Raw genomic sequence first — 26,064 nt, forward strand, 5'->3', positions numbered from 1 at the left:
AATTTGTACTCCGTAAAAGAACAAGATGCTCTGGTAATAAAAAATGTGCAGATTGCACATTTAATGCAATGTAAGAAGTGTGCACTTTTTTGTTAGTTTACGCTGCTAAGTTATGGGAGCAGTAGGACTGAAGAATAAAGAAGTGGTGTAATACTGCCTATCAACCAAAATAATTACTTTAAAGACTCTAATTTTCTGCTTTTAGCATGCTGTTTACTCTGATGCTTCTTGCAACATCCATAATTTATTTGAATGAACCCATTTCTTATTAATGAAAACATCTGTTATAGGCGAGAGAATAGGAAGTATTTGTAACCTTGACCCTTAAAATAAGCTGAAAGGAGACCTTAAGTTTAAGACCCTTTGGGAGTTTCATAAATGTTATGATCTCTTATACCGTAGCATGAGTGCAAATGAGAGCGAGCTTTGGCTTCGTATTAAATCATTCCACGTAATATTTTGACATGCCTGTCTTTTTCAGCGTAAGAAGCTTTATGACATGCTAATAGTGTTTGTATTTGCCTTTACCTCAAGTTTCAACTGATTGTAATCACATAAATTACTTACCAGAAGCTGAAGGGTTGTTTCCTGCTTAGTTACAGACCCCTTACAGTTAAGCAAAGTTGAGGACTCAATATTTCCTTAGGTATTTTGTTGACTATTGACGGCTAAAGTAAACTAAATACTGGAAGTGGGACTGTCTGATTTTTTTGGTGTTACAGAATCGGGAGTATTTTAGGTGATGGAAGGGGTTGGATATTCTAAATATTTGCTAGTTTGATCTTGAGGTAATGGGTGAAATGACTATATTCAGAAGATGGGTTGCTTATCCTAACCTGGTAACAATAACTGGACAAACGTATGCAGGAGTTTTAGTCCTCTGCATAAGACGTGATTTCGTGTGACACCTCTGGCTTTATGGGTTAGAATCAGAAGCTATAAAGGTAATGGCTTTCATTATCAATGTTATTCTATGAAAACAAATGGACAAAAGAGTGTCTTGCAAAAGAACTTGTCTTCTGAAGTCTGGTAACAAATCTGGCTTCTTGCCTTTCTTTTTGTCTAAACTATTTGAATTCATTGCATTTATAAAATATAAAATGTTTGTATCATGTCTACATATGCACATAGTCGTTGTTTTTTACAAAGAAATCCTAAGTAGTAGAACAGAAAAAACACTTACTATTAACATCCCGTGCATGAGAGCCCTGCCTAAGATTTTTCTGCTCCTGCTCAGCTACTTGAGGTGCTGGGTGCAACCCTTAAACTCAACAAAGCAAAAGGATTTTGGAGCAGACGACCAGCAGTGTTGCTGCTTACTATTAGTGGCTTCTCTACCATGCAGCAATAGTTTATTGGATGTATTCCATGCATTTTATTGATAGATCTTTCATTCCCTTATTCCCCCATGCAGGAAATGGCTAATTTTCACATCTTATTTTGGTGCTGGCTCCATCTTGTAACTAACACCAGGATATCTTGCACTTTAAAAAAAACCCCCGACCACCACAACCACAAAAAAAAAAACCCCAAACCCAAATGTGAAGGCAGTGGAGGAGACAATGTTGAAAAGAAAAATAAAACATTTTTTCTGACAAATGGAGAAAGCTTGTTTCCGCTAAACCTGTGTACCAGCTGAAGTTTCTGTAAAAACTTAAAGTTGCATTTCATTACAATGGGACAGGGGAGTGTGGATTTGATGGATTTTGTTGGTCAGTCATTGTCCATTTTGGCACAGATTTTGCTAGCATAGTGAAAGTCTCAGTAAAAACAAAAGAAAAAAATTTAAATAAGTGTTTTGCATGCATCTCTAGTTATATAGAAATTTCTGGAAATGATGATTAATGTCTTGCCAACTCTTAACTCTTGTTCTGTTTTTTCCTTGTTGAGACTATAAGGAGAGGTCATTGTTCTGTCAACAGAATTACGTTCTGTTTTTAATCAGAATAAAGCCTCCCCTTCAGAGCTTGCCAGGGTCTCGCCTGTATTGTGTGTGTGTGTATTTTTGTTTTGTTTTATTTGTTAAGCAGTTAAGGCTTCACTGGGTTTATTCAGATGGAGCTCTCCTGTAATTGTTGCCAGCTTTTATTGTGCTTGAGGACAGATCAAGGTGATGTGTAAGTTATTTGTGTTAACGAGAGTCCTGGTTAACAGAAGCCAAATGCCATCCACGGATACACAGAAGAAATATAATACAGCTCATCCAGTATTTCATTAGAGATGTATTTGTACCAGGTAAATACAGACCACAAATAATAAAGCAATATTCCTGAAATCCCTTGATAATCTAGGTCAAATTTATTACATAATAACTATGTTAGTGAATGTGTCCTGTGTTGCTGTTGAGACCCCATTACGAAGGCAGCTGTTAATAATTTGCTGTAGTGTAAGCAAGCAGTACAACTTCAGTTACAGTTAGTATGTCTCAGGCGCTTTGAGATCAGCAGTCTCAACACTTTCCTCAAGTACTCTTGTCTGTGGTGAAAAAGTGGTTAAAAGGGGGGGATGGAAGATGTTCTCATGTTCCAGACAACTCAGCAGGCTAAGACTTTTTTGAAAGTTAATTGATTTGCAGCCTGAGTAAAAGTTGTGAACACGAGGTCCTGGATTCATGAAGGCAAAGAGCATTTAACTGCCATGGTGGGTTTTGCTGCTGTGTGACAGCTCTGAACTGTTTCATTAGTAAGCTTGTTGGGAGATGCTGTCACTGAATGACTATTTTTGACAGCCTTTTATGCTCTCTTTGAAGTTGGAGAATTTATCAGTAGGTTGTAAAATTGAATAGTTTTTCAGGGGGGGAAAAAAACCACCCACCTTGGTTAATGTGCTCTTGAACTTGCAGCTTTGGGAGAGACAGTGTAGCACTAATACTTACCATACTATCATTAGAGGACTGTCAGGACTTTTATTATATAGGCCATTTTGTAAAAATGTTTTACGTTTCTCTGTAAATGCGTTTTGGGGATGACACTGAGCTAGTGCAACCTGAGTAAAGTATTTGCAGCTATCTAGGAAAAAAAAATATACTGGCTGAGAATTTTTAATTTTCTGAATTTTAATATCTTTCATAGTATCTATTGCTGTTCTGTAACTCTACACTTTCTTTTTTAATGCACTTTATAGATCACTCACGGTGTATAATATTGAGCATAACCATTATTTTTGCTCTGCTCCTTGAAGGTGGAGGAATTCCAGCTTCTGATACGTGCACGCAACACAGCTTTACTTCTGAGCACTGTCCTGGATACAATCTCACATACCACACATACAATCTTTGTAGCCACCTTATATCTGCAGGCAACATGTGAGATTTTAATTTATTTTCTGTAATGGTAATTTATAGACCAGTGGTTCCCAAAACATCTTCAGCTGTGAGTTCCCCTTCTGACAGGACTGTGGCCTCAGAGGTGTGAAGAGTTGGGTATCTTCTGGGGTGGTGACTCCAGTTAAAACTGCTGCAGCTGGCTGATTGTGGCTGGTACAGAATCCCAAGTGCTTGAAGCTTCTTGATGGCACAAACACACTAATAATATCCAGGAGCCCAACTTGGGTGTAACTTTGTTGATAACTAGCGAGGCCTGAGTAGGACGTTTTCCTGGGCCCAGTAACTCACCCCTGACCAAAACCATCCCACTGTTTTTTTTCTGAGCTGTGTTGTGGAGGTGGGTGATTTCCTGTCTGCTGCCTCCTTCCTTCCCCTCCCTGGCTTTGAGCTTGTTCTTCTCCAAGCTGGACTTCTGGCTGACTCTTCCACAGTGGAAGTTACAGCTTAATTTCTCTGGCAAATCACTTAAATCCTAAGTCAGCATTTAGGACTCTTTGACTGTAGTACTTCCCAATCCCCGTGAGTCATGTTGGCAGCTCATGTTTCTAACATGTAGTCATCTGCAAATATATATGGACTGCTCCATTTTCCTCTCTGACGTGACATAATAATGAGCAACTGTTATTGATTTTATCTATGTGTTTGAGTAATGAAAAAATTCTGTCTTTGTAATTTTTAAAAAGATGTGTTTAGGAATACCAAAAGAAATGATGCACTTCATCTTCAGCTTCTCTGTACAAGGAGAAGGTGCCTTTGCCTTGTGAGAGTAACTGGATGTTAAGCAAACCAATATCCACTTGGCTGGGAGGGTGTTCCCTGGGGGCATCCAGTGGCAGAGCTGTGCCGGACTGAATTCCCATAGCATCGGTGATAGGAACTGAGACTAATGCTGTAGTTAATCAGGTATCAGGACTGTGGGTCTGGGAAGGCTTTCGAGGGAGGATTTGCACTTAAAGAGGAGAGTATTTCCCCTCAAACCTGAATCTGGTTTGGAGGCAAGGTAAGCCTGAGGTTGGCATTTGTCAAAGACATGGGGTTTGGACTATGGGGGCAGTTGGGAGACTTAGTGTGACTTGGCGTTTGCTGACTGAAAAGAAAACAAAAGGAAGACTTTGAGGCCACACAATTTGTCCATAGCTTTATTGTATTGTAGTGATTTCCTTCCCATATCTAACTCTGTGGTCATAGATCAATGAGCAACTTCTAATACCAATGTTGGAGTAAGTAAAGGAAAGAGGAAGGAGGAAAAAAAACCCACACATGCGGAACCGCCCCCCCCCCCCCCAAATCCCCAACAAACAAGGGATACAAATCCCTCACCAGCTCCTCCATGCTAACCTGGAACCATAGCTGTCTACGCTAGGCTCACCAAAACTGTTACAGGTGGGATTTTGTAAAAGATCAGTGAGAAGTATTGTTTTTACAGAAGTGTAACATTTCGTTATACTTGTATTACATGCCTTAGTTCTTCCCTCATCAGATGTTTGCTCCTTTACGCTTTCGTACATGCTTTGTGTGAACTAGTTTTAAAATTATGCTGTGTGCTGTATACTGATAAACACAGTGGTAAGCTTTGGATGCTCCTGAACAGCTGTGGAAACAAGAACTTTGTGTAGTCCTGAAATTGTTGGTTTTTCAACAACTAATAACTTCTAAGATACTTTAAACCTGAAGTAAAACCTTGAAGGTTACTCAACCTTTGTGTCGCATGAAATAGACAAATTATCAGAATGATAATACCTCTGGCAGTGTTTTGGGTTACTTTGGTTATGCTCGGGTTTTTTGCATAACATCAGATGATTAGGTTGAGCAAGTTGAGCAAGATGACATATGAAATCTTGGTTTTGATAGATTTCCAGAAGAAGCAGCCAGACGATGACTCTACTCCCAGCACAAGCAACAACCAGTCAGATTTGTTCTCTGGAGAAACGAACAGTGACAACAGCAATACCTCTCTAACCACGCAGGCCGCTAACTCCAACCAGCAACTTTTGACAGAACTGAATGTAACTTCACCGAGCAAAGAGGAATGTAAGTGCACAAGTCCTAAGTAACAGCAAAGGAGGCATAAACGTTTTGTTCTCAGGCTTATGTTTTACTGACTCCCTTTGGAAGTAAATGGCCTGTCTTTTGGGCAAAGGGAAAGGTGAGAAGTTATTAATAAAATAGACATTGATGGCTTTAACCAAAGAACAAGGTAAAAGGGGTTGCAGGAGTTTCTAATTAACTTCACAGCTGTTTGAGCTGCAGTATATGATTGAATTACAACTTTGAGGCATTCTCATTTTGAGAAACTTTTTCTCGCATTGCTGGTAAATTAACATATATAAAATAGGATAAACACAGTCGTCTGAATTTTTACTTCAAAACCTTTTGTTTTTTAATAATTGCAATTGCACAAAGCATTGGCTGTAATGCATGTTTGTGTAGACTGCTGCTGAGTTACTTGCGTAGACCTTACGTTTCATGTGGTAATCCATCTCTTCTTTCACGACCCATCTTTCTTCTTTATTGAACTCAGTAAGGCGAAAAATCTCCCTGAAGGTAAGCTAAAGATTAGCAAACACAGTGAGGTAAAGTTGTCTTTTAAGTTATTCTAAACCTATATATATATGTTCTGTGTCTAATATATGGAGTTTCAAAATCTGCATTCTACATCTTAAGGTCAACTGTGTAATTTGTAGTTTCATTTTCCTCCAACTGTAACTTTATTTTGGAAGATGCTTTATGGAGACAGTCCTTGAGCTGAATTTGCTTGTCCCTCTGTGCTGGTAAATAGATGTACACATTGCAAGAAAAACATGCTCTTTTTTTAGTAGGGAATCTGCTAGAGCTGCTCTTGAACATTGTGGCAACTGCTGGAAATAACAATGCTGACAAAGCATAGAACTAAAAAAAATCTTTGATATGCTACACTTGTTTTCAGTTGTGCTAACTATTTGCATAGGATGGTTTTACTGAGTTGCTGAAGTATTTATTCTGTTTACAGGTAAGTAGACTTTGCGTATATAGACTTTTAACTTCTTCAGATTGGTTGTGGACAAAGCACAAAGTGTCATTTTGCATTGTGGTAGTTTATTAGACAAAAATTTTAAATTGAATTACTGTTTTCTGTCTGTACGTGGGAATATTGTCAGAAGTACAGCAGGGTTCAAATGTGGGCGTTCTGATACCAGTTCTTGTAATAAGAGTAAACTTGCCATGTAACTCTTGTCTCTCCTTCGCATACACAGTTGCTGCTGACCGCCCATCATCTCTTTGTTCTGCCCAGCGCGTCTTCAGGGGAAACCTGTAGTCTGCTGTTAAAACAAGGCCTTAAAAGAACCTTCCTAGAGAATTCAGCAAAACATTATGCTTCAGAACACATTTGGGCCTTCAGAGGGCAGGGGGCTTCAGCATCTCTGCTAGCTTATTAGCTAGAATCTACTATTTGGTGTCACAGGGTGCTTCTCCAGTGCTTACTGGGTCAGGTTTTCTGCAAATTTATTCAGTTAGGAATTCAAATGTGCTACAACAAGGTGTTTCTCTTGTGGCTGAGAAGGACGTGGGGGTAAGTGGGAAGGTGATTACAGGGATGGGAAGGAGGGAAGGAAATTAGTGTCCTTCATCCTGAATTGCTGTAAGCTTGTGAACATATGCTGAAGGTGATGGATATTAGGCAGCACAGATTGCAGCATATTTGAAAATATTACCTATTAAAAAAATTCTTTATGACTTCCTGCTGGGGTGATTTTAAGTGAAATACACTGGAGAGACTTATTTACAGCTTGAACTCTCTCTGTCTTCTCTCACATCCCCACTATCTCTTCAGTAAAGCTAAATATCATTTATCAGAAATAATTATACACAGATGGAGCTTTTTCTGATGGCTAATGGCCTCAGTGTGGAAGATCCTTTCCTGTAATGAAGAATGCCCAAACATAAAATAAAAAAGAAATTTAAATTTGAGGATGTCTTTTTCTGTGCAATATTTATTTTGCAGCAAGTTCTATAAAGCGTGCACTGCTCTCATTATATCTGTGTTCTTCAAAGTTTGATATTTTGCAGTGCCATGTGACGATGTACATCTATGTGCTGTTCTGAATAGAATTGTGGTAATTCACCAGAAATCAGTGTATGGGATCATTATGGTAATTCCTATCAAAGTGTGGAAAGACTGGAGTACTCAGGAAGGATTCTCATGGTACATTCCACTCCCCTTTCTTCCCTTTCAAGCTCTGAGATGAGTCTCACATCCAGGCATTTGCCATAGTACTTGAGTCTACAGGATAAACAGATTGGACAGAATTGCAGCAAGTCATTTAGGCAATTAAAGAATTCCATTCACGTTACAACAACTGAAGGGAACCACAGAAATCTTATGTGGTAAGATTCATGTTCTGTGTCAGAGAAAGTGAAGGTTTATTTGTACTTGTTTTTAAGTATCCATTTCCTTTTCTAACACAGAATTAATGATACAGGAGAAAAGCTACTGGATTTTGCAGGAATTCAGCTTGATAATATGCAAGTATTTCTGCCTTTTTTTTGTTACTGTTTTGATTTTCTGTGAGAGTTGCATTTGTATTCCCAAGTGTCTTATATACACAACCAGGTTGTAGTGACTTTCCATCTCCTGCCACCCTTGGTTCTGAACACCTACCCCAGTGCTTTGCAGATTAATATCTCTCCCCCTAGTTGACGCAAGGTCGTTCTCAGTCTTACAGTTACAGCCAACAAAAATGTGTTAAAAATTTATGCCCAGAGATGGTGACACAAGCTTCAGGACTTATTATTCCTCCTTCACATATGTTTTGTTTTGAAGTATTTTGAATATGAAGTGTTACCTATCACTAATTTTAAAAAAATTCTGTTGCAGTTGGGGGGGCGGAATATTCTAAGAATTTCCACACACACACACCACCCCCCCCACACACACACCCCCTCTATCCCCCAAAAATGCTTCTCGAGTTGCCTTTTTCTATCCAGAACCTTCAGGTCTCATCAGTTGCAGTAACTTTTCTTAAATTAACTTGTGCAGACAAGGAGTATATTGATATTGGTATAGCTTTACTAAGTCTAGATTTGTATGGATTTTAATAATCTGCTTCTTAACAGATGGTTAAATCAGTCTAACCTTTGTTCTGCTGCTGCTTTGTACGCAGACAAGTTTCCCTGTTCAAGTTCTTGTATAGTTTTCGTCTATTCTCATTTTTCCCTTCCATCTCCTCCCTTCACTTAGGAGGTCCTAATGGTAGTTATTTCAGCGTCAGTCACCGTACAAGCTGGTTGCTCTGTCAAAGATTTCCTTTTCTTAGTGTGTGGGCAGGGTTGGTTTTTTTATTTTTAAGAGACAGGCCCTCACTTCTCTCGCTCCCTACCTGCAGCCGCCAGCACTCTTTAAAAATATAGCATATTAAAGGAAGGTTCTATGTATTTTGGTAAAGAAAAGTTCACACTGCACATGGAATACTTTTGCTTAGTTTCAGGCCTTCATTACTTTTTTTGGGGCTGCCGCGTTATTTCTCTGTCACTATGAGTAGACCTAAAGCTGACACTGTACAGGTTTAAAAGTAACTGTGTGCTTATGTGACAGGAGAAATGTCAATGTGAACAACTCTGTCTCTGGCAGCTGGATCAGATGTGATATTTCAGTAGTTCTTAGCTTCAGTTGGCATGACTTTATTTTAATTATGTGCTTAACTCTTCCTGGCCTCCTTGAATTAGCAAGAACCACAATTGAAAAAGGACGAAAGGAATATCTGACATTTCTAGAATAATCAGGCGCTCTACATTTCTGCATTGAAGACTTTATAACAAGATACACAAAGATCTGAGGTATTGCTGTAAATGTCAAAAAATACACTGGAGATTTCAGCCCAGAAAGAAGGTGATGATCACTGATGACACCTTACCTCTGTGTGTGCTGAATTTTAGACGCCTAACTATGAATTTTTGGGACTGAATGTCTGTAAATTTTGGCTGGTAACTGCATACCCTCAAGAGTTAGAACTGTTGCATGTCAAGCTAAGTGTTTAAAACATTTAGTTTCTCTCAAACATTTACATTTGCAAGACAAGTTTGAAAATGCTTTAAAACTGTTTATTTTATTAAGCTTTTGCATGTGCTGCAAGCACTGAAATACCCCCGATTATGAAGTTACTTCGGTGGAGTTATTTTATGTACAGAAAGTGTACTACATCTGACAGAGATGCACCAGGCTTCTGTAAAAGATCTCTGGCAGAAAGGTGAGAGATTGTTTTTTCTACTGCACCTATTGGATGCTTTATACTCCGAATTTCATGGCTTGTTGAAGCATGAGTGTGTAAAAAGCCACATAGGCTATAGTACTAGGAAAAAAATTTTTTTTTTTTAGAAAAAACTACTCACATAATTTTTTTCAACATAACCTTATGAAAAGATGGATAAACAGGTGCATCCTTTCTCTTCTTTCTTTTCTGTCGAATGGCTTTCTCTCTGACTCTGTGCAAGAGGTTTCTACCAATATATAACGACTTTACAGTTTTTGCATTTTGCCTGAGTTTGTAAGCAGAGTCAGAGATGACAGCTTTCCTATGTATACTCTGAAAAGACTTCATATTTTGAATTGTTATTGTGATATCCTTAATTGTGTTTTGTGCCTTTTAAGTAAGGACAGTGATTTTTAAAACGACAGTTGCTCTCAGATGCTACCCACCGTGTGCTTTTCCAAATGCCCTGGCTTTGACAATTCAGCCGCTCGTTGCAGGAGGAGTCAGTTTTGTACGTCCTGTCTTTTTTTTTTTTTCCTGCTTCTGGCTATGAGGAACTTTTTGGGTATTGGGTCATATCTGACTGAAAGTTATGTGCATACCCGCTTCTGTAAAGTATCCAATGTATAAACAGACCAAGCTAGCTGCCTAGTTTTGTCGTGCTTGTCACAGATGGTTGTAGAAAATAATTTGCTTTGTCGCTAACCAGATCTATTCTGATACAGATTTGTACATTTGTCTCTGATCCAAAAGAATGCAGTAACTGTTAAAATTATGCTGAGCTCCCAAAACTAGCCTACCTGACCCATATGATCTAATATTGCAATTAAACTTGTACTGGAGCATAACTGAGAAAGCTGCAGCTAGGTGATGGTGATGATGAATAATTCTAATTTTCCTTATCAACTCACATGATTGTCACGTGTTCTTTCTTCTTGTACTCCGTTTTGTGCGTCTTGTGTCAGAGCAAGAGGGGACACCCCTCTAATATCAAAAACCAGACAGGTGCATATTCTGGATTACAGTCATTTTTGGATTTCTGTGCCACAGAATAAGAACTAGCTGTTTTCTCAGGCTCTTTCTTTTCTTAAGTTAGATGATAACAAAAGGTGTTTTACATATTAAGGGGGTTTTTTTTAGCCTGGTTTTCATTAGATGTTATGTACAAATAGCCTTTTGGTACAGTTGTTAATGTTAAAATTAACAGTAATTCAGTTTTTATTTGGATTGTCATCAAACCTGGATTTTCTTGAATATTCATCACAAAAGACATACTTCTTTCATATCAGTGCAAACACTTTCTCTGGAAATTTGCAAGAATGCTTTCAGATACAAAACCAGATTGAGTTGTGGGCTGTTTGAGTTGTCTTTTGAGAAATGCCACTAGCATTAGGTGCCAGTGCAGAAAATAAGGGCAGTTAGAAATCTGAACAAAACAGTGTCTAGTAGAAGTGTCACTTCCATCATCCTTTCATGGTGTGAGGAGCTTTCTGTAAGTTTCAATCTAATCCCTACAGTCCCAGTTTCATTTAAAGAGCATTTCTGCCTCTTCTAACATCTTAAGCAAAGTTTTGGCACACAAATTTGTGGAATGAACACTTCTTTCCACACCTGTGGCATGATAATTTTGAAACATAATGAAGACCAGCAGAGTAGTACCACTGTTAATTGTTCCCTCTGATTTCTAGTCGCTTCACACTGCATAGTAGACAGTGTATCCTGGGGTCCCATTTATTAAATTGAAAGGACCCCATGGAACATGAAACAGAAACACAGTCACATAAGAAAAATGTGGGTTAGAGCTGCACAGCTATCAAAGTTACTTAAAAATTATCTATAAAAAGTATAATTTAACTGGTGGTTTCAAAAGCACGTTTTTACACTTCAGTTTATACCTGTAAAGTAAGAAAGTATCATGTTCTGTTTTACGAGTGAGGAAACTGAGGAAGAGCAAGTAACAGAGTGAGACAATAGAAGGGGGAAAAAGTGGAATCTGAATCCTGTCTCCTTTTATTTTGTTGTTAATTTTACCAGCTGTTCAGCAGCGCAAAGCAGTCCGGGTTTCACTTCCTTCTCCAGAAGCTGCATGTAGATAAAAGTCCACAAAAATAAATAATGGCAGATTTGTAAAACTAGAATTTAAAAACTATGTGTTTGTATGTGGTATAATCCCCTTAGCTATTCAGTAATAACATAATTTAAATTATCATGCAGTTTACCCATTCTGCAGCAAACAGTGCTGTAGAGAGAGTTATTTTGCCTTTTTCCCTTAAGGAGTGTATTCTGTCTGCACAAACTGAATATAGAGATTTATGTTCCTGTTGGTTTATGTATTGGTGTTTGTAATCGATGACTGTTGTCAAAATTAATTGTGTAGATTAATTAGATTATGTCTGTACAAATTCAGGAAATGCAGTACTAGATCACTGGTTTGGACAGGTTTCCAGAGGTGGATTCTTTCCTGTATTGCAAATAGCCATGAAAATTCTCCCTGTCCTGGCTGTAACGCTGCCATCCAAGGAAATTCGGCTCTTGGTACTCTCTTCCAGCCCGTTGCTTGCAGGGAGTTGCTGTGCTTTTTTGGGAGAGGAACCGTCACAGTACCAAAAGCTCAAAGCGGTGTTCAGACGTGCTTATGTCCCTCTGATAAGTGTTGCTGAGCTTAAGGCTCCTTCACTTACTTCTCATGTTTGTTCATTAGCTGGCTTGCAGTTTTTGTGTAATCTGTAATTGTTTCAGTGTATTAGTGTAATCTTAGACTTTGTACTCGTGTACAAGCTTGGTTTTGCTCCATTCTGCATCTCTTCCTCTGCTCAGTAAGTGCTTCCAAGTGCTGTTAAAATATACCTGACACACCTATTCTTGGTTCAAACTCACCACTTCCTTGAACAGCAAAAAGAGGGGGGTTACTCTAGTATTTCACTTTTTCCTGCACAGGAAGTTCTGAGTGAAGTCACTTCACTTTCTAAAGACTTCAGGAAGGGGAAATTAGAAGCTACCCTGGCTCAGGGTAGGTCCTGCCAGGCAGGTTGCTGCTTGGCAGTTGTTACTGTCTTTCAGGAAGGGAGGTGGACAATGCACAAAGATATTCTAAAGGTCAATTTAAACATATACAAATTATAATAGTAAACAATAAAAAATTAACATACATATAGAAATATAAGTACTACATAAAAGAGCTGCATTTACAAGACCTTTTGATTTAATATATGATAATGTTCTTTTTTAATTCTTTTGTCCTTTATTAATTTTGTGCTTGAATTTGCAAACTTGGCGATTTCTCACAATTCTCCTTATGTCTTCAGTAGCTTTTAGTATTTTTGCATTTTTAATCATCTTCTCTTGGGATTACATTATTGCTGGGCAGCGGCTGCTTTTGTTTGGAAGAGGAGTTGCAAATGCCAGAATCCGTACACTGCAAAAAATAGGAGCAGAAGGTATTGTTTAATCTCTTAATTGGATATAGAGTAGAAAGATATCTTTATTCTTTAATTTTAAACTTCTGTTTGTACTGAGAAAAAATAGCAGTCTGCAGGCCCGTAGGTTATGTTAGAAGCTAGACGTGTGTGGTCTTTCACTGTGCACTGAAGTGTTTTATGTAGCACAGTTGAATTCCCTTGAAGCACTTCTTTTTTGGGGGAATGAAGGTGCAGATATATCCTGAATCATGCTTAGCAATAAGCCTACCTTTGTGTATAGCCAAGAAGGACTGGTGTTCTACTGTTATGTGACTTCCCTTTTCTTTCATGCAGAATTTTTATTAAAGCTGTGGGAAATAATACTGCCCTGTTTTGAATAATACAAAGATGCCTACATTAACCATATGTATACCAAAAGACTCAACATACTGACATCCACGTAGAATTGCACAGTCGAGCCCATACTACATACTATTGAATTATGCATGATGTTTTTAATGGTGGAACAAAAACAGTAGCAGAAGGAAGTGCTGCAGAGGACATGCAGCTTTCGCTGGTTATTAGGCACTGGTGTATGTGCATGCAAATCCCAAGATATTCTTTGTTGAAACTCTGGTGCTGTGCTATACAAATCAAAGCTACTCGAAAGTAATACCTAATGAGGGAAGACTAAATGAAAGAAGAGCTCTGACACAGGGAAGAGCAGAATACATACCAACTTATTTTACTTTAAAGAGTGAGAAATAAAGGCCTCATATTTAATTGGATCCTGGAAGTATCAACTAGTGTAAATATTTACTGTACAATAATTGCAAGGATTAGTCTTATTTGATAGTCCACAGTGATGATGCTCGTCAATGTCTATTCAGTGAAAACTGGGAGAATGTAACTAAAATTATTTAAGGAAGAGCTGCTGCATTTCAAGAGGCAGCTGTGGTCTAAAGTCAGTTCATTGAAATTCCAGACCCTGTGGTATATATTTGATATATTCCCCATCCTGTTTTGTTTACCCAAATTCTGTATGGAAACCAAATACTATATCTGTGGTCTTTGAAAGTTGAGACTGACTTAAAGACCTGCTGTGTAGTTTTTTGAAAATCCAAAAGGTTTCAATGGAAAAATTGGTAAGAGTTCTGTTGCAGTGTTCATTTTCTTACCAAATGCACCTAACCCTACACTATGCATTTTTTTGAGCCTTTTGCAATAGTATAACTAACATACATCAAGCTGATATTTTCTCTTTTTTTTGTATTCTCGCCTAGAAAAAGATAAATTGTAAAAAAATTATTTAAGCACACTTGACCATTTCTGGTTGTTGCAAAGCAGTTGCTGCTTGCAAATGCTGTCAAGTCTGGAGTGGGCACCAACATGGTGATGCCAGGATGCTTGATGCATCCATCCAGGATGTTTTCCTGTTGGCCAGGGAAGGCACCCAGCCGAGGCCTCCCAGTCTTCCACACTGCAGAAGCAAACTTGGCTCTTGTCACATGCAGACTTGACTCTGCAGAGAGGTCCCCACCGCTCCCTTCCACTTACCACTGGAGTTCAGCAATTTCTCACCAGTTCCCTGCTTACCAGCCAGCACAACCCAGCCGTGCCTCATGGCACTGCCTGTGACTTGTGCCAGCTGCTTACGCTGCTGCCTGTCACACAGAGCCATTTCCTAGGTCGTGTTCAGTAGATTCCCATGTCTTGTTCACCTTAACCTCAGGCCAGGCCCTGATGAGTGGCCTCGGTGCTTGCCTGCAGGCCAAACGCTGGCTTGTTGGGCTTTGTAACCACCCCTTTAAAGATGACCTGTTGCATGGTTATGGAATGGTGTATATTGCCGGAGGGACTTTTTGGGAGAACAGAAATAGCAAGAAGTTTCAGTCCTTCTCTGGAATACTGATAGTGTAAAACTTGTGAGGTCTTTGGTCCCAAGTGCATTTCATTAAAATCCAGTGCACCAAAATAATTTCCTCACATCGTTTCCTACAAGTTTTACAGGTTAGACAAAGCTACCTAAGACTTGATACTTACTAAAACTTGAAGGGGGATCATCTTGGAGGAAGGAAAAGGAGCAGTCTACTACAAGGTCAGACTTGAAAATATTTGAGAAGAAAAAACCATTGCCAAAGCCACAGTGCTGCTTTCCAGATATGCAGAGACTGAAAAAAAATTAAGGGGAAAAGTATTTTTCACAGCGTGAAGACTTCTGTTAAAGGTTATCCTGTCACGCTAAGCTCTGTTGTATTGCCAGCATCGAACTACTATATCACCAGCAGTCCAGTGCAAACTTGATTATTGGTATTTTGATAGCCAAACTCTACCAGGTCTAACTTAATTTCAGGCTTTCTAGCATCATCCAATTTATAATATCTAATTATCGAAGCTATGATGTGTTATTACCACTGGTAATGCTACTGTCAATTTGTCATGGATTCACTGTATGGGGTTTTTATTTATGTATTTGTTTGTTCATTTTTACTGCAAGTCGCTGAGTGCACTCAATTGGTTGCTATTTTAACAAGTTTTCTGGAGAACTCTTCAACAATGATGAATGTTAAGAGAAAAGCCAGAAAGCAATTTACTACCAAGCAGATACCAGATGAGTGGGCAAGAGTCCAGAGTTCAACAAAAAAACCTTCAATATGGAAAGAGTTTGTTAGCATATGCTTGTGCCACGCTTTGAAAACATAATTAGAACAGGATAAGAGTCAAAGTTGTTATCTCGCTGTAGTCAGTGACAAGGTCTCTGTTGACATCAGGGTAGTGACCGCTTCATCCGTTGTGTTACTTGTGGGTTAGTTAGATACATTTCTAGGTTTGTTCCGACATAAACAGAACCTTTGTCAATGCTGGAAAAATTGCGGTTACAGTGTGCATTTTCCTAAAACTGACTCTTGAAATATTTATAAAGTATAACATAACTTGTCTTTTTGTCCCAACTTCTCATCTATTTTTTCAGTGCAAGACATACTCGGATTTGACTGGGAAAGAAATACTGAGAATAGTAGACTGCTTCCGTATGTGCTTTCCAAAGACAAGTGCTCCTCAGCGCTTTATATTCCTAAGTATTATCTTGATGTGGTTGTAAATGTTAAATATAGGTGGTATTTTGAGACATATGATCTTCTCTGTTTCCAGGTGGGCCATGCACAGGTACAGCTCATGCCTCGTTAACCACACCAACCAAAAGATCTTGCGACTCAGGTATGTGTTTTGTGGGGGTTGAAGATTTAGATTGTGCATGATATATAGCCCTATGATTATAGTTTAATAGTCGAGTGTAGTAACTATATCTGATGAATGCCAAATGAAAATAAATGTTGTTGCTTTGCTGTCAGAAATGTGTATATATAAGGGGATTTGTATGGCAGATAGTTCACCTCGGAGTCCTGTTAAACATAATTCCATAAATATACTAGGTTTTCAGTTAATCTTTGTAAACATAAGACGTACAGGAGTAATCAGTTTGATTTAAGTCTAATGTAGCATTCTGGAAATCCCCCCTTTAGATGCAAAGTATTGAGTAGAAAACTATTTGGAGTATATTGACTTTACTTTCCCTGATTGAAGAGGCAGTATAGACAGCTGATGCTTGCATTGAGACTCAATTTTATCCGCTTTGGGTCCTTTTGATGACTTTATTTCTACATGGAGGGTATAGATGGATAATCTGTCACAGAGCTAGTGTTAGTAGTGACATGTTAGGTCATTTTCAGGCTGAAGCTCTGCTGCTTCTGCAGCAGATCTGTCATGAAGAATCGTGTGCGCGTACGCTCAGGCAGGCAGCCAAGTTACCCGCATGGGCTCAGATCTTTTTCAGACTTTGGTTTTGCATGGATTAAGGAGAGCTCATACGATCCTTTCCACCAGCACCACTGTGGGAAGTCAGAACCTCCTGTGGAGTGGCAATGACAGGCTTGTAAGTAGTGGTAATGTTCTAGCAGTCTGTTTCCAAGATAATTTTTGCCTGCATTTGCATTTATGTACCAATGGAGCTGTATTGAGTGTGCAGAAAGGAAGGGTGTTCCTGTTTGGTTAAGGGCTCTTATTCTTTCCAGAGTTCAAGGTAAATTTCCTCTGAAGTCATTCTTTCAAAAAGTTTCAAGTCACTGTGCGTTTAGCTGAACTGTAGTTACTCCATATATGCATGTTGTTAGCTTGCAGTGAATGCGTGATGATGCAGGTTGGCTTGGTCTGCAGTGATGGAAGGGTAAAGAGAAGCTCCGTTACCTTCCATGTGGTGCAGGTGCAGATCTCCCAAGTAATGTGTGGATTTCCCTCTCTCTTCTTCAGAGGGAAATTTTTCACAGTGAGGGCAGTCAACCATTGGAATAATCTCCCCAGGGAAATGGTTGCCTCGGCCACGTTGGACACTTTTAAGATTCGGCTGGACAGGGAGCTGGCCGTGGCCCTGCCCCTCCCAGCCTCCTGCCGACACACGGGAAGCTGGAAAGGTCCCCGACCACCACAGGCATTACAGTGAAGAGAATTAACCCCTTCTCAGCCAAAACCAGCACAACCATCTTGTCTAGACAATGCTCTTCCTAGAAAGGTTGGACTAGATGATCCCTGAGGTCCCTTCCAGTCTGGGATTCTGTGATTCTAGGTGGCCATGGAGGTGTTCAAGATGGAATGATTGCCATTGTACCCCTTGCAAACTAATCTGCTTTGCTCCTGGTATTACTAAACTGTATTTTCTTTATACATTAGCCGTTGTAATGTTTAACTCTGGTCTTCATAGCAGCGTAATTTAAAAGCTTTCTATGATACTGAAAACTGAGTACTATATGAGTATTGAAAAAAATGTGCTTGTGACTAGCAACAAGGCAAGTAGGTCCGCTATTCGGAGTGTCAAATGGCACAGTAAAAGCTCCTTAGAATAAAGCAGATGAAGCTACTAGACATGTTAAAAAATATCCATTAAATGGTTGGCTAACTTTGCCCAGTAGTTCTGTTATTTTCAGTTTATGCTAATGTTTGGTCCCTACATGCCAGTATGTTAATCATTTGGTGTGTTTAGCAAGAAAATAAGGCTTTTTAATTTGATGCCACAAGTTTCATCTTCAGTCGACTAAACCTAATGATTTTACATTACCTCATTTTCCCCCCAATGTTTTTTACATTATTTGCTCAGTGATCTGCATATTTTGTTTGTAGTCCCTTACCTAATAAACCTGTTACCAGGAGTTACAGTTTTCTTCTCCAGAGCTTGAATTTTCAGCAAACTTTCATTTTTAAAGCAAATTACTATGTTTTCAGAGTCTGCATGTGGGAATCCAGATAAATATGGGAATTGACAAGAAAACATTGGCTACAAAATATTACCCAGAAATGATGTGACATATTCAGGCGGAAGCAGCAGACTACGTAGGGGAATATTTCACACTACATTCACTTCAGCTTAGTGTCCCTTCCTAGGAAGCTATTTAAGTGATACAAGCAATACTCGTCAATACTACACATTGTGTATAAGCCTCTTTTCTCTAAGTATTCTACATCTCTTCTGCTTGGAAGAGCTATGAAGGAGGAATGTTTTGGTGGAATTCATCTGTATTTTTCTTCCCCCTTCAAGTATAGTTTTTCCCTAAACTCTGCCATATATCAGCCTTTGAGACAGAAAATTAGAAGTTTGACCTAGTTATCTTGTATGCAGGTTCCCATCAGGAGGATATTAAGGAAGGCATAAACCTTTCATATTTTATTAGCATTAATGTAATCATTGAAGAAAGATCAAAACAATAAATCTGCCAAGACACAGGAAAAGCTCTCTTGCAAAAAGAAGAGTTTTTACCTCATTCACTTGTCACCTTGCATGCTGGAGGAGATGTTGAGAAAAAATATTGTTACGACACCAAATAGTAGGGTTTTTCCTCCTCCTGTTTGCCAGAATCACCACTGTGGTAAAAAGTATTTCTATTCTGAAGTGTCCCTGTAGGACAAGGATTATAATGAAAAGAATGAAAAAAGCCTTGCAATCATTAGTTTGGATGATGCCTCAAAGTTTTTTGAGAGCCAGCGGTCTGAAGATTTTGTAGGAAAAAGGATGGGACTGTGTGGCCTGGTGTATAGCATCTTACGTATTTTGATTTGTTTTTAATGGTTAGGTACTGTTACGATTAATGGCAGATACTCTGAGCCTTGCTCTAGCCAGTAGGGCATCCAGATCCCATTTATATTGGGTGACCGTGTCTTGAAAGTGCAGTACTGAGTGGCACATTACTCTTCTGCTTCTGCTGTACAAGTTAAAGATGATTTAATATGCAGTTCTAAACAGCCAGATTTTAAAACATTTTCATGCAGCTTAAAGAAACCTGGAAAAAATTGGTGGGCCTGTGTGAGTGCGCTCAGTTAATCTTTAATTGTGTGATAGAGAGGGTAGCAGAAATGGGCAGGTAAAATGCAGTAATGACACAATTCATACATTATATCCATGAAGTCTGTGAGTTTTTAAGTACTTTATTTCTCAGTAGCAGTTCATGAGAAACGCGCGTCTTTAATATTCTGTATAGTTATAAGTGCAGATAGCTCACATTTTATGAGGATATCTGTCCTAGACGGGTGTGGTGGTATTTATATTGTGTGAGATTACAGTGTCTGTCTCATTGCTCTGTGCTTTTTCTAGTGTAAAATTTGAGTCTAGAAGATGCAAATAATTCTTCCACTGCTCAAGCAAAGCAGTTAAGCAGGTGTATGGTCCTTTTCAAAGTTTTGGGTTTATTGGTGTTCTTATACTAAGTCATGTGCTTGATTGTAGCAGTGCCAGAATCTAAACACTTTGAGGCTGAAGTTGTGCAACTGGAAGGACAACCTGTTAGGAGTTACAGAAGGGGCAGGTTGCGGAAATAGAACTACACAAATATTCAGCTAGAGCCAAAACCAAGAAACCATTACTTTTGTATGATCGTTTCTTATCAGTTGTTACATGTTGACTAAGGGCGAAAACACCTGGTACACCACTGATCTTTTTTTTTTTAAATTGCTCTGAAGTGGTAAGTTCCTGAGCAAAATATATACAAAAGACCATTGAAGGGGGTTTATAACAGTAAAACAACTCTGAAGGTATGGGTTTTTTATCAGTGTTCCAAGGGACTTCTAAGGTGTTCTTTAGTGTTTGACTTCTGGAGGGCATTGTGCTGGAAATCCAACCTTCTTGGAGCTCTCGCACCAACAGGAAAGTGATGGTAGAACAGCCTTCGAGCAGCATAATAAATCACCCAGCCCTGGCTATAATAGTGCCCATTAAGGAGGCTCTTTTTTTCCTTCCCCCCGCCCCGCCCCACTCAGTTTCCAGCTGTACTAATAGAACAGTGCATCAGGCAAGGCTGTAAATAAAAGTTATAACCCAATAGGTGGGCGCTGAGGTGGAACGGACGGGAGCTGAGGCATGGAGGCGTTATTACTGCTCATCAGCAATTATAAACAGGATAAAGTGTCTGGGACTTGCACTGATGCAGCAAGAGCTAATAGAGGCTGGGAGATGACGCTGTACCGTGATCAGATGATGTATGTTGATGGGTTTTTTCTACCTCTTCTTATTGCCTGTTTCTGTGATGTGTTGTATTATCTGTTCTGTGCTTCTATATCTATTTGGATGGACAGATTGGTTTCCTCTCCTGCTCAGAGGAGCTCAAGCACATATATGTGCAAAAAAGCAAGCTTCAGTATACTTTGCAGTAGTTGCCAGTACTGGTTAACTGAGCCTTCGCAAAGTGTTATGATTATTGTAGATTAAAATCTTCCTAATGGTAAAGAACATAATAGTCATATCTGTAAACAAATTTAAGGACTTGCTGCAATTGTAGGATTTATTCTTACTCTCACCTTGTTCAGCTTTACAAAATCGCTCTCATTCATTAAAAACAGTGGATACAGGCACCCGAGCTGTCTTTTACACTGGGTGCATCCTGTGCGTTTTAGACTAAATGTGTAATAACCAGCGTGGCTGCGGAATCCAGAGAGATGGGCCTGGGGTCAGTATATCAAAAAGTTTGTTAAAAGTCAGCTATAGCTGTGGTGATCCTTGCTTCTGAGTTACAAAAACTTCAGCGGTTCCTGGGAAGGTTTTTAAGAGCTTGTTAGCACACAATAATCGGTAATATTCACCAAAAAAGTCTCTCTTCATCTTTTATCTATCACAAGAGAGTCTAGCACTTTTTTGTGCTAGACACCTAAATCATCTCTTTACTAAACCATAGTGAAAAAATGCCTTGAAATTTAGCCTGTACTTGCTTTAATCTAAAGGAATTTTTGCAACTCTCTTCATAGTTCATACATTAATCACTCACGCTGTTTACTTCTGAAGAGAATTTCCTTCTGAGTGGTGGAAAAAATACAACATTCCGAAATGAAAAGGTGTGCAGCAGCATGGCAGCATGTGAAAACAGTGACTCTTGTCCTTCTCTATTCAGTACAGGCAGGATAAAGTAAATACATTATTTTTCTATCATCTTACGATATTAGGAGAGGAATACTTACATCTGCCTGTGTTAAAGAACGCTAAACTGAGGTGAATGGAAGCTCATCCTTTTCATAGTCGGTATTTCTTTGAAATTAACTTTCATACTTACTGGTTCCCGGGTGTTCTTTTCCTTTGCATTGGTCATAAAGTGAGGAAGCTAGATGGGTGAAGTGGCCAGAGGGAAAAAGAATATAATGTGACTGTGGAAGCCCTGTTTCACATGCTGTACAGATGGATTAGAAATACCTACAGAGACAACGTTTTGAAGAGGTTTATAAAATGTGCTAGTAATTCCTCCTTAGGAATAACTCCTTTTTCTAACCAGTCTGTTGAAGCCATTTATGAAAGGATTTCTGGCCCTAAGAAATAAAATTACTGCTATGGAATAGGATAAGTAGGTGAATATAATAATTTATATGCTTATTCTTTTTTCTAATTTTATAACATTGTATTCCCCAAAATTGTACTAACTGAGATTAATGCCCTTAAGAGCATGTAAGGCAGTCGCATATGATCTCCATGTTACTGATGCATCCTTTCTGAAGACAAGAGGAAGACCTCAGAGGCAGAGGATTGCCGCTTCCCACTGTGTGGCCTCTCAGTGTATTCGTGTGGTCTCTCCGTGCACCTTTGTAGTTGGCTCCCTCGTGCAGAAAGCGGGACTCGGTGTGTGCTAGCGTGAGTGGCAGAAATGTGTACTAATTTAAATAGATTTTGGTTATACGAGGGTGCATAGGTTAGGAGAAACAAGGTTTTTCTCCATTGTGAGGAGGGGGAAAAAAAAGTACAGTAGAATTAAAAAATAATACTCAAAATGTATACATGGATGGGGAGTAAGGGTCTCCTGGCCTGTATAACCTCCCAGCAGGTGCTGAGACACTGACCTCTGTGTGCCTTGCAATAGTCCCAGCTTTCTGAGATCAGTACCACGTTGTCAGTTCGTTCTGGGTCTAGGTTTTCAAGTCCAGCATCCTAACAGAGAACAGCCTCCAGGTACTTAAAACAGTTACTCCTGCTACCTTTATTTATCTTCTTAAATCACCCAAATTAATTTTTTATCCTTAGTGCTGCTTGGATATGCCCTTTAACCTTCCTTTTTCATTCTTTCTTCACCAGTTTAAGACTTCTTTTGATTAATTCTAAGTCCATTCCTCAGCTTTCACTTCTCTTTATCTCTCTCTGCTGCTCTTGATTCAAATTTTTTCATCTGTTTTCATTTCTATATCCTGAATCCCATTATGAAATAACCACATCCGAAGTAGAACAACTTTGAGGAAAAGGTGCTTAAGTCAAGAGGCCAGGATGATCTCTTGAGAGGACTTCACATTGAACTGTAAGCCAGTAGGAAAACTTGTTTTGAATGTCAAATTAAAAGTAGTACCAGATGATAAGAGAACAGTAAGGACTGTCTCTGGGTTAGCTGTGTCAGGAAGAGTAGGGCTGGCAGATTAAGGGAAGAGGTTTTTCCCCCCTAATTGGCACTGGGACAGGTACCCACAGAGGCTGTGAAATCTTAGTCCCTGAAAATTTTTGAACATGGGCTGGACCAGCCTCTGAGCAACCTGATCCAGCTTTGATGTTTACTCTGCATCAAGCAGGAGGCTGGACTAGGTGACCCCCAGAAATCCCTTCCAATCTCATTTTTTCAATAACACTGACAGAAAGCAAATATGATCTGAGGGATTAAAGGTATTTAGTCTAACCTCAGTCGCATTCATAGCGCTTAGTGAGAGCTGAGGCAGGTAGGCTCTAGAAGTACAGGCATGCATTTAGTGCCTCAAGCATTGTAGAGAAGAGCCAGGAGAGAGACTGTTGGAAGGGTGGGAGAGTTGGGATGGTCAGTGCCAAGCAAAGAGCTGGGGAACGGTCCTTGCAGCAGCGTTCTCAGTGGCCGTGAGCAGGATAAGCAAAGTGCGCTTCAGTAAATAGGACACACTCATGTCCTGGCTTTCTCACCGCTTGCCGTCTATGTCTGATTGGTGGTTTTCAATCTGCTTGGTGAAATTCTTGCCAAATACAAAATTTTATGGTTTTAAGATCATTAGCTTTTAAAATTCAGATATGACGCCATCTTGGTATTAAAGTCTCAGGGAATTATGACAAAGGATTTGTCCTCAAATTTGTTGAAACAGAAGAATAAATATTTTATTCTGTGTATATTTTGATTAAAATGAAACAACTTTACCTTGAATATTTTTTCATGTTTTCATGCCATGTCTAGTTTTCAGAACTATCAGGATCTCTTCGATAAGTTGGCTGACCTTCACATTAGGTACATAATTATTATTAGCAAATATACATCTATTAAGCTTATTTGGCATTATACTCCCGACGGCTCTGAATTCCTTGTTTCATTACCAGCATCCACCCACAGACTGCTGCAAAGCCGTTCCCTAAGAACAAAATTGCATCTCATAACTTTAAATAAACCACATCTCCATTCATTTCAGTTCAGAAGAAACCGGGGTTACATGTCGTGCACTTCCACCTACAGCCCCTTCCTAAAACTTAATAAAAAGAGATATTGGGGCAGGATTGGGGAAGCTTAGTGTTTGCTTTAATTTTGTTTGGGCTTGCCCAACAGCAAGACAATGTGGAGAATGTCGCAAAGAATAGTTGAGATCATTAACTTGTGAGGAACTCTGCTCCTGTCAGCCTGAAGAATTGATTTAACCTCAGTGTGTTGCAGTCAGCACCTTGATCTGATCTGTACTGATCAGACAGCTTTCATACCAGTATGCTTTAGCAAACGAGACACAGCTATTAATCGTTTTACATTTGTTATTTTGTTGCACTGGAGGTTTTTTCCAACAAGTTCAGCATTAAATAACTGGCCTGAAATATATCTAAAAACACATAGCTGCTTGTATTTGCTTTTTAATTTTGTTTTTACTGTATTAAAGTAAAACACATGTAACATGCAGGGAGCCGGTCCATGAATGCGTTACTGCTGTACTTCTGATGTGAGGGCAGTGCCCCAAAGGTTTCATCTGACTCTTGGTGAAGGCCTATATTCTGACTCATTATTTCAGTGAGCATCAGACAGCTTTTAAGTACACGTTTTCACTATTTTCCATTTAGATACTAATTTTCATGAGGTTCTTAAAAATATATGGAAGTCATTTTAGTGTCACTTGAAAGTATGCTTAAGTCTGTTGAGCATACGCAGGGGAAAGTGTATCTTCCTGCAAAGTGAGGGTTTTATAAATATTTGTACGTTCTCTGAATTGTCATGCCAAAGAGTTACCTCCTCCTTCCTAGTCCTCTTCCAAATTTTTTTTCCATAACATAAACTTCAGGGAATAACTAATGTGACAAACATCTTGGGGCAGAAGAGGGTTGAAAAATCACTGGATGTAAGGAACAAGATACGAGACAGAGCACGTACTGTTGCATCCTCTCAGTTTCATTGACCTGTTCTACCTCTCCCTTCGTGTAGATCTGCTCTGGTTCAGGTTAGTGTAGATGCTTCCCAAATACCTCCTTTCAAAACAGTAAGGACTGCCCAGTAAACCAGACTGGCTTCTGATGTCTTGTAGACAGCAATCAGGTGTACAGAAATTTTCTTCAGTGCCAGGGCTGGTTGTTTTTTCCCCACAAAAATTGCTAGAAAAAGTAACACCATCAAAAAATAAACTGATTTCTAAGCTTTATGTAAAATAACTGAATCAAAACTGAGTGGTTTTTGAAGATAGATCAGCTGTACATTTCAGAATCTACTCCTAATGCATTCAGTAAAATTTTTATCAAAATACAAGAGCTCTTAGGTTTTTTCCTTAACATTAATCAGTTACAGTCCTTGGAATTATAGCCTCTCATTGCAAGATTTCTGTTGCTAACGGCATCGCTGAGATTCTGCAGTTAATGACAAATAAGTTTTTTGAAAGATAAATATTGAAAATATTTTTTTTTCACTGCTAGCAGGTGAGAGCTCTTCACAATTCCTCTTCTGAATCTGTGTCTTAGCCTTGGAAAACCCTCATTACACCCATGGGGGGAAGGGTGTACTAAGAAAAACTCAGTGTATGAATGAAAAATAACAGAGCAAGTAGTTTCTCTATAGAACCGGTTTTAGGCTATTAGTTTGAAGAATTACCTTCCTGAATACTGTGTACCATCTGATTGATGAGGACATAGCTGGAGTATACTACGAGGGTTTTGAAGCAGAGCAGCACTGCTTATTTATGTGCTCTTGAGCTTACTAGTAAATATGCAATATTTATAGCATTATCTATTCTTGTTAATCCAGTATTAGAGAATTTCACAAAGCATAAGAGGGCTGTCATTGAAATCGGCAAAGCCAAAACTGATATTGCTGAATGCTTTTGAATTTCCCATTTTGTCAGAACCAGTGTAAGCTTATTTGTATGTCTTTGTACGTGCATATTCATATATGTAAATACATGTATTTGAATACTAGTGAGTAGTCTTCAGGTGCTGTGGAATGGCCAGGATGTTCATGATTTGCCTTCATAACTTTTTCATCATGTATATTCCTGTGTTGCAGCTTTTTTTCTTCCTTCTTTTGTTTCTGTTCTTCCACCTAGCTTATCTGTATTTGTGCATTAATTCCTTCACTTAATAATTCAGTTCTGGTTATTCAGGCCACTTATGATCTCATTTGTTCTCCAACTTTAACTGTCA

The 26,064-nt window shown here is 39.0% G+C and overlaps 1 protein-coding gene across 2 annotated transcripts in view; it reads left to right on the forward strand.

Moving 5' to 3' along the window:
* ZFAND3 (zinc finger AN1-type containing 3) overlaps positions 1-26,064 on the forward strand; it is a 141,080-nt gene that overhangs the window by 84,418 nt on the left and 30,598 nt on the right. For both annotated transcript variants that reach the window (XM_064446013.1, XM_064446014.1), the window contains exons 4-5: positions 5,177-5,356; positions 16,101-16,166. In XM_064446013.1, the coding sequence (XP_064302083.1) occupies positions 5,177-5,356; positions 16,101-16,166 (246 nt within the window). The remainder of the gene's footprint in view (positions 1-5,176; positions 5,357-16,100; positions 16,167-26,064) is intronic.

This window comes from Phalacrocorax carbo, chromosome 3 (assembly GCF_963921805.1).
Source record: "Phalacrocorax carbo chromosome 3, bPhaCar2.1, whole genome shotgun sequence".
NCBI classification, from domain to species: Eukaryota; Metazoa; Chordata; class Aves; order Suliformes; family Phalacrocoracidae; genus Phalacrocorax; species Phalacrocorax carbo.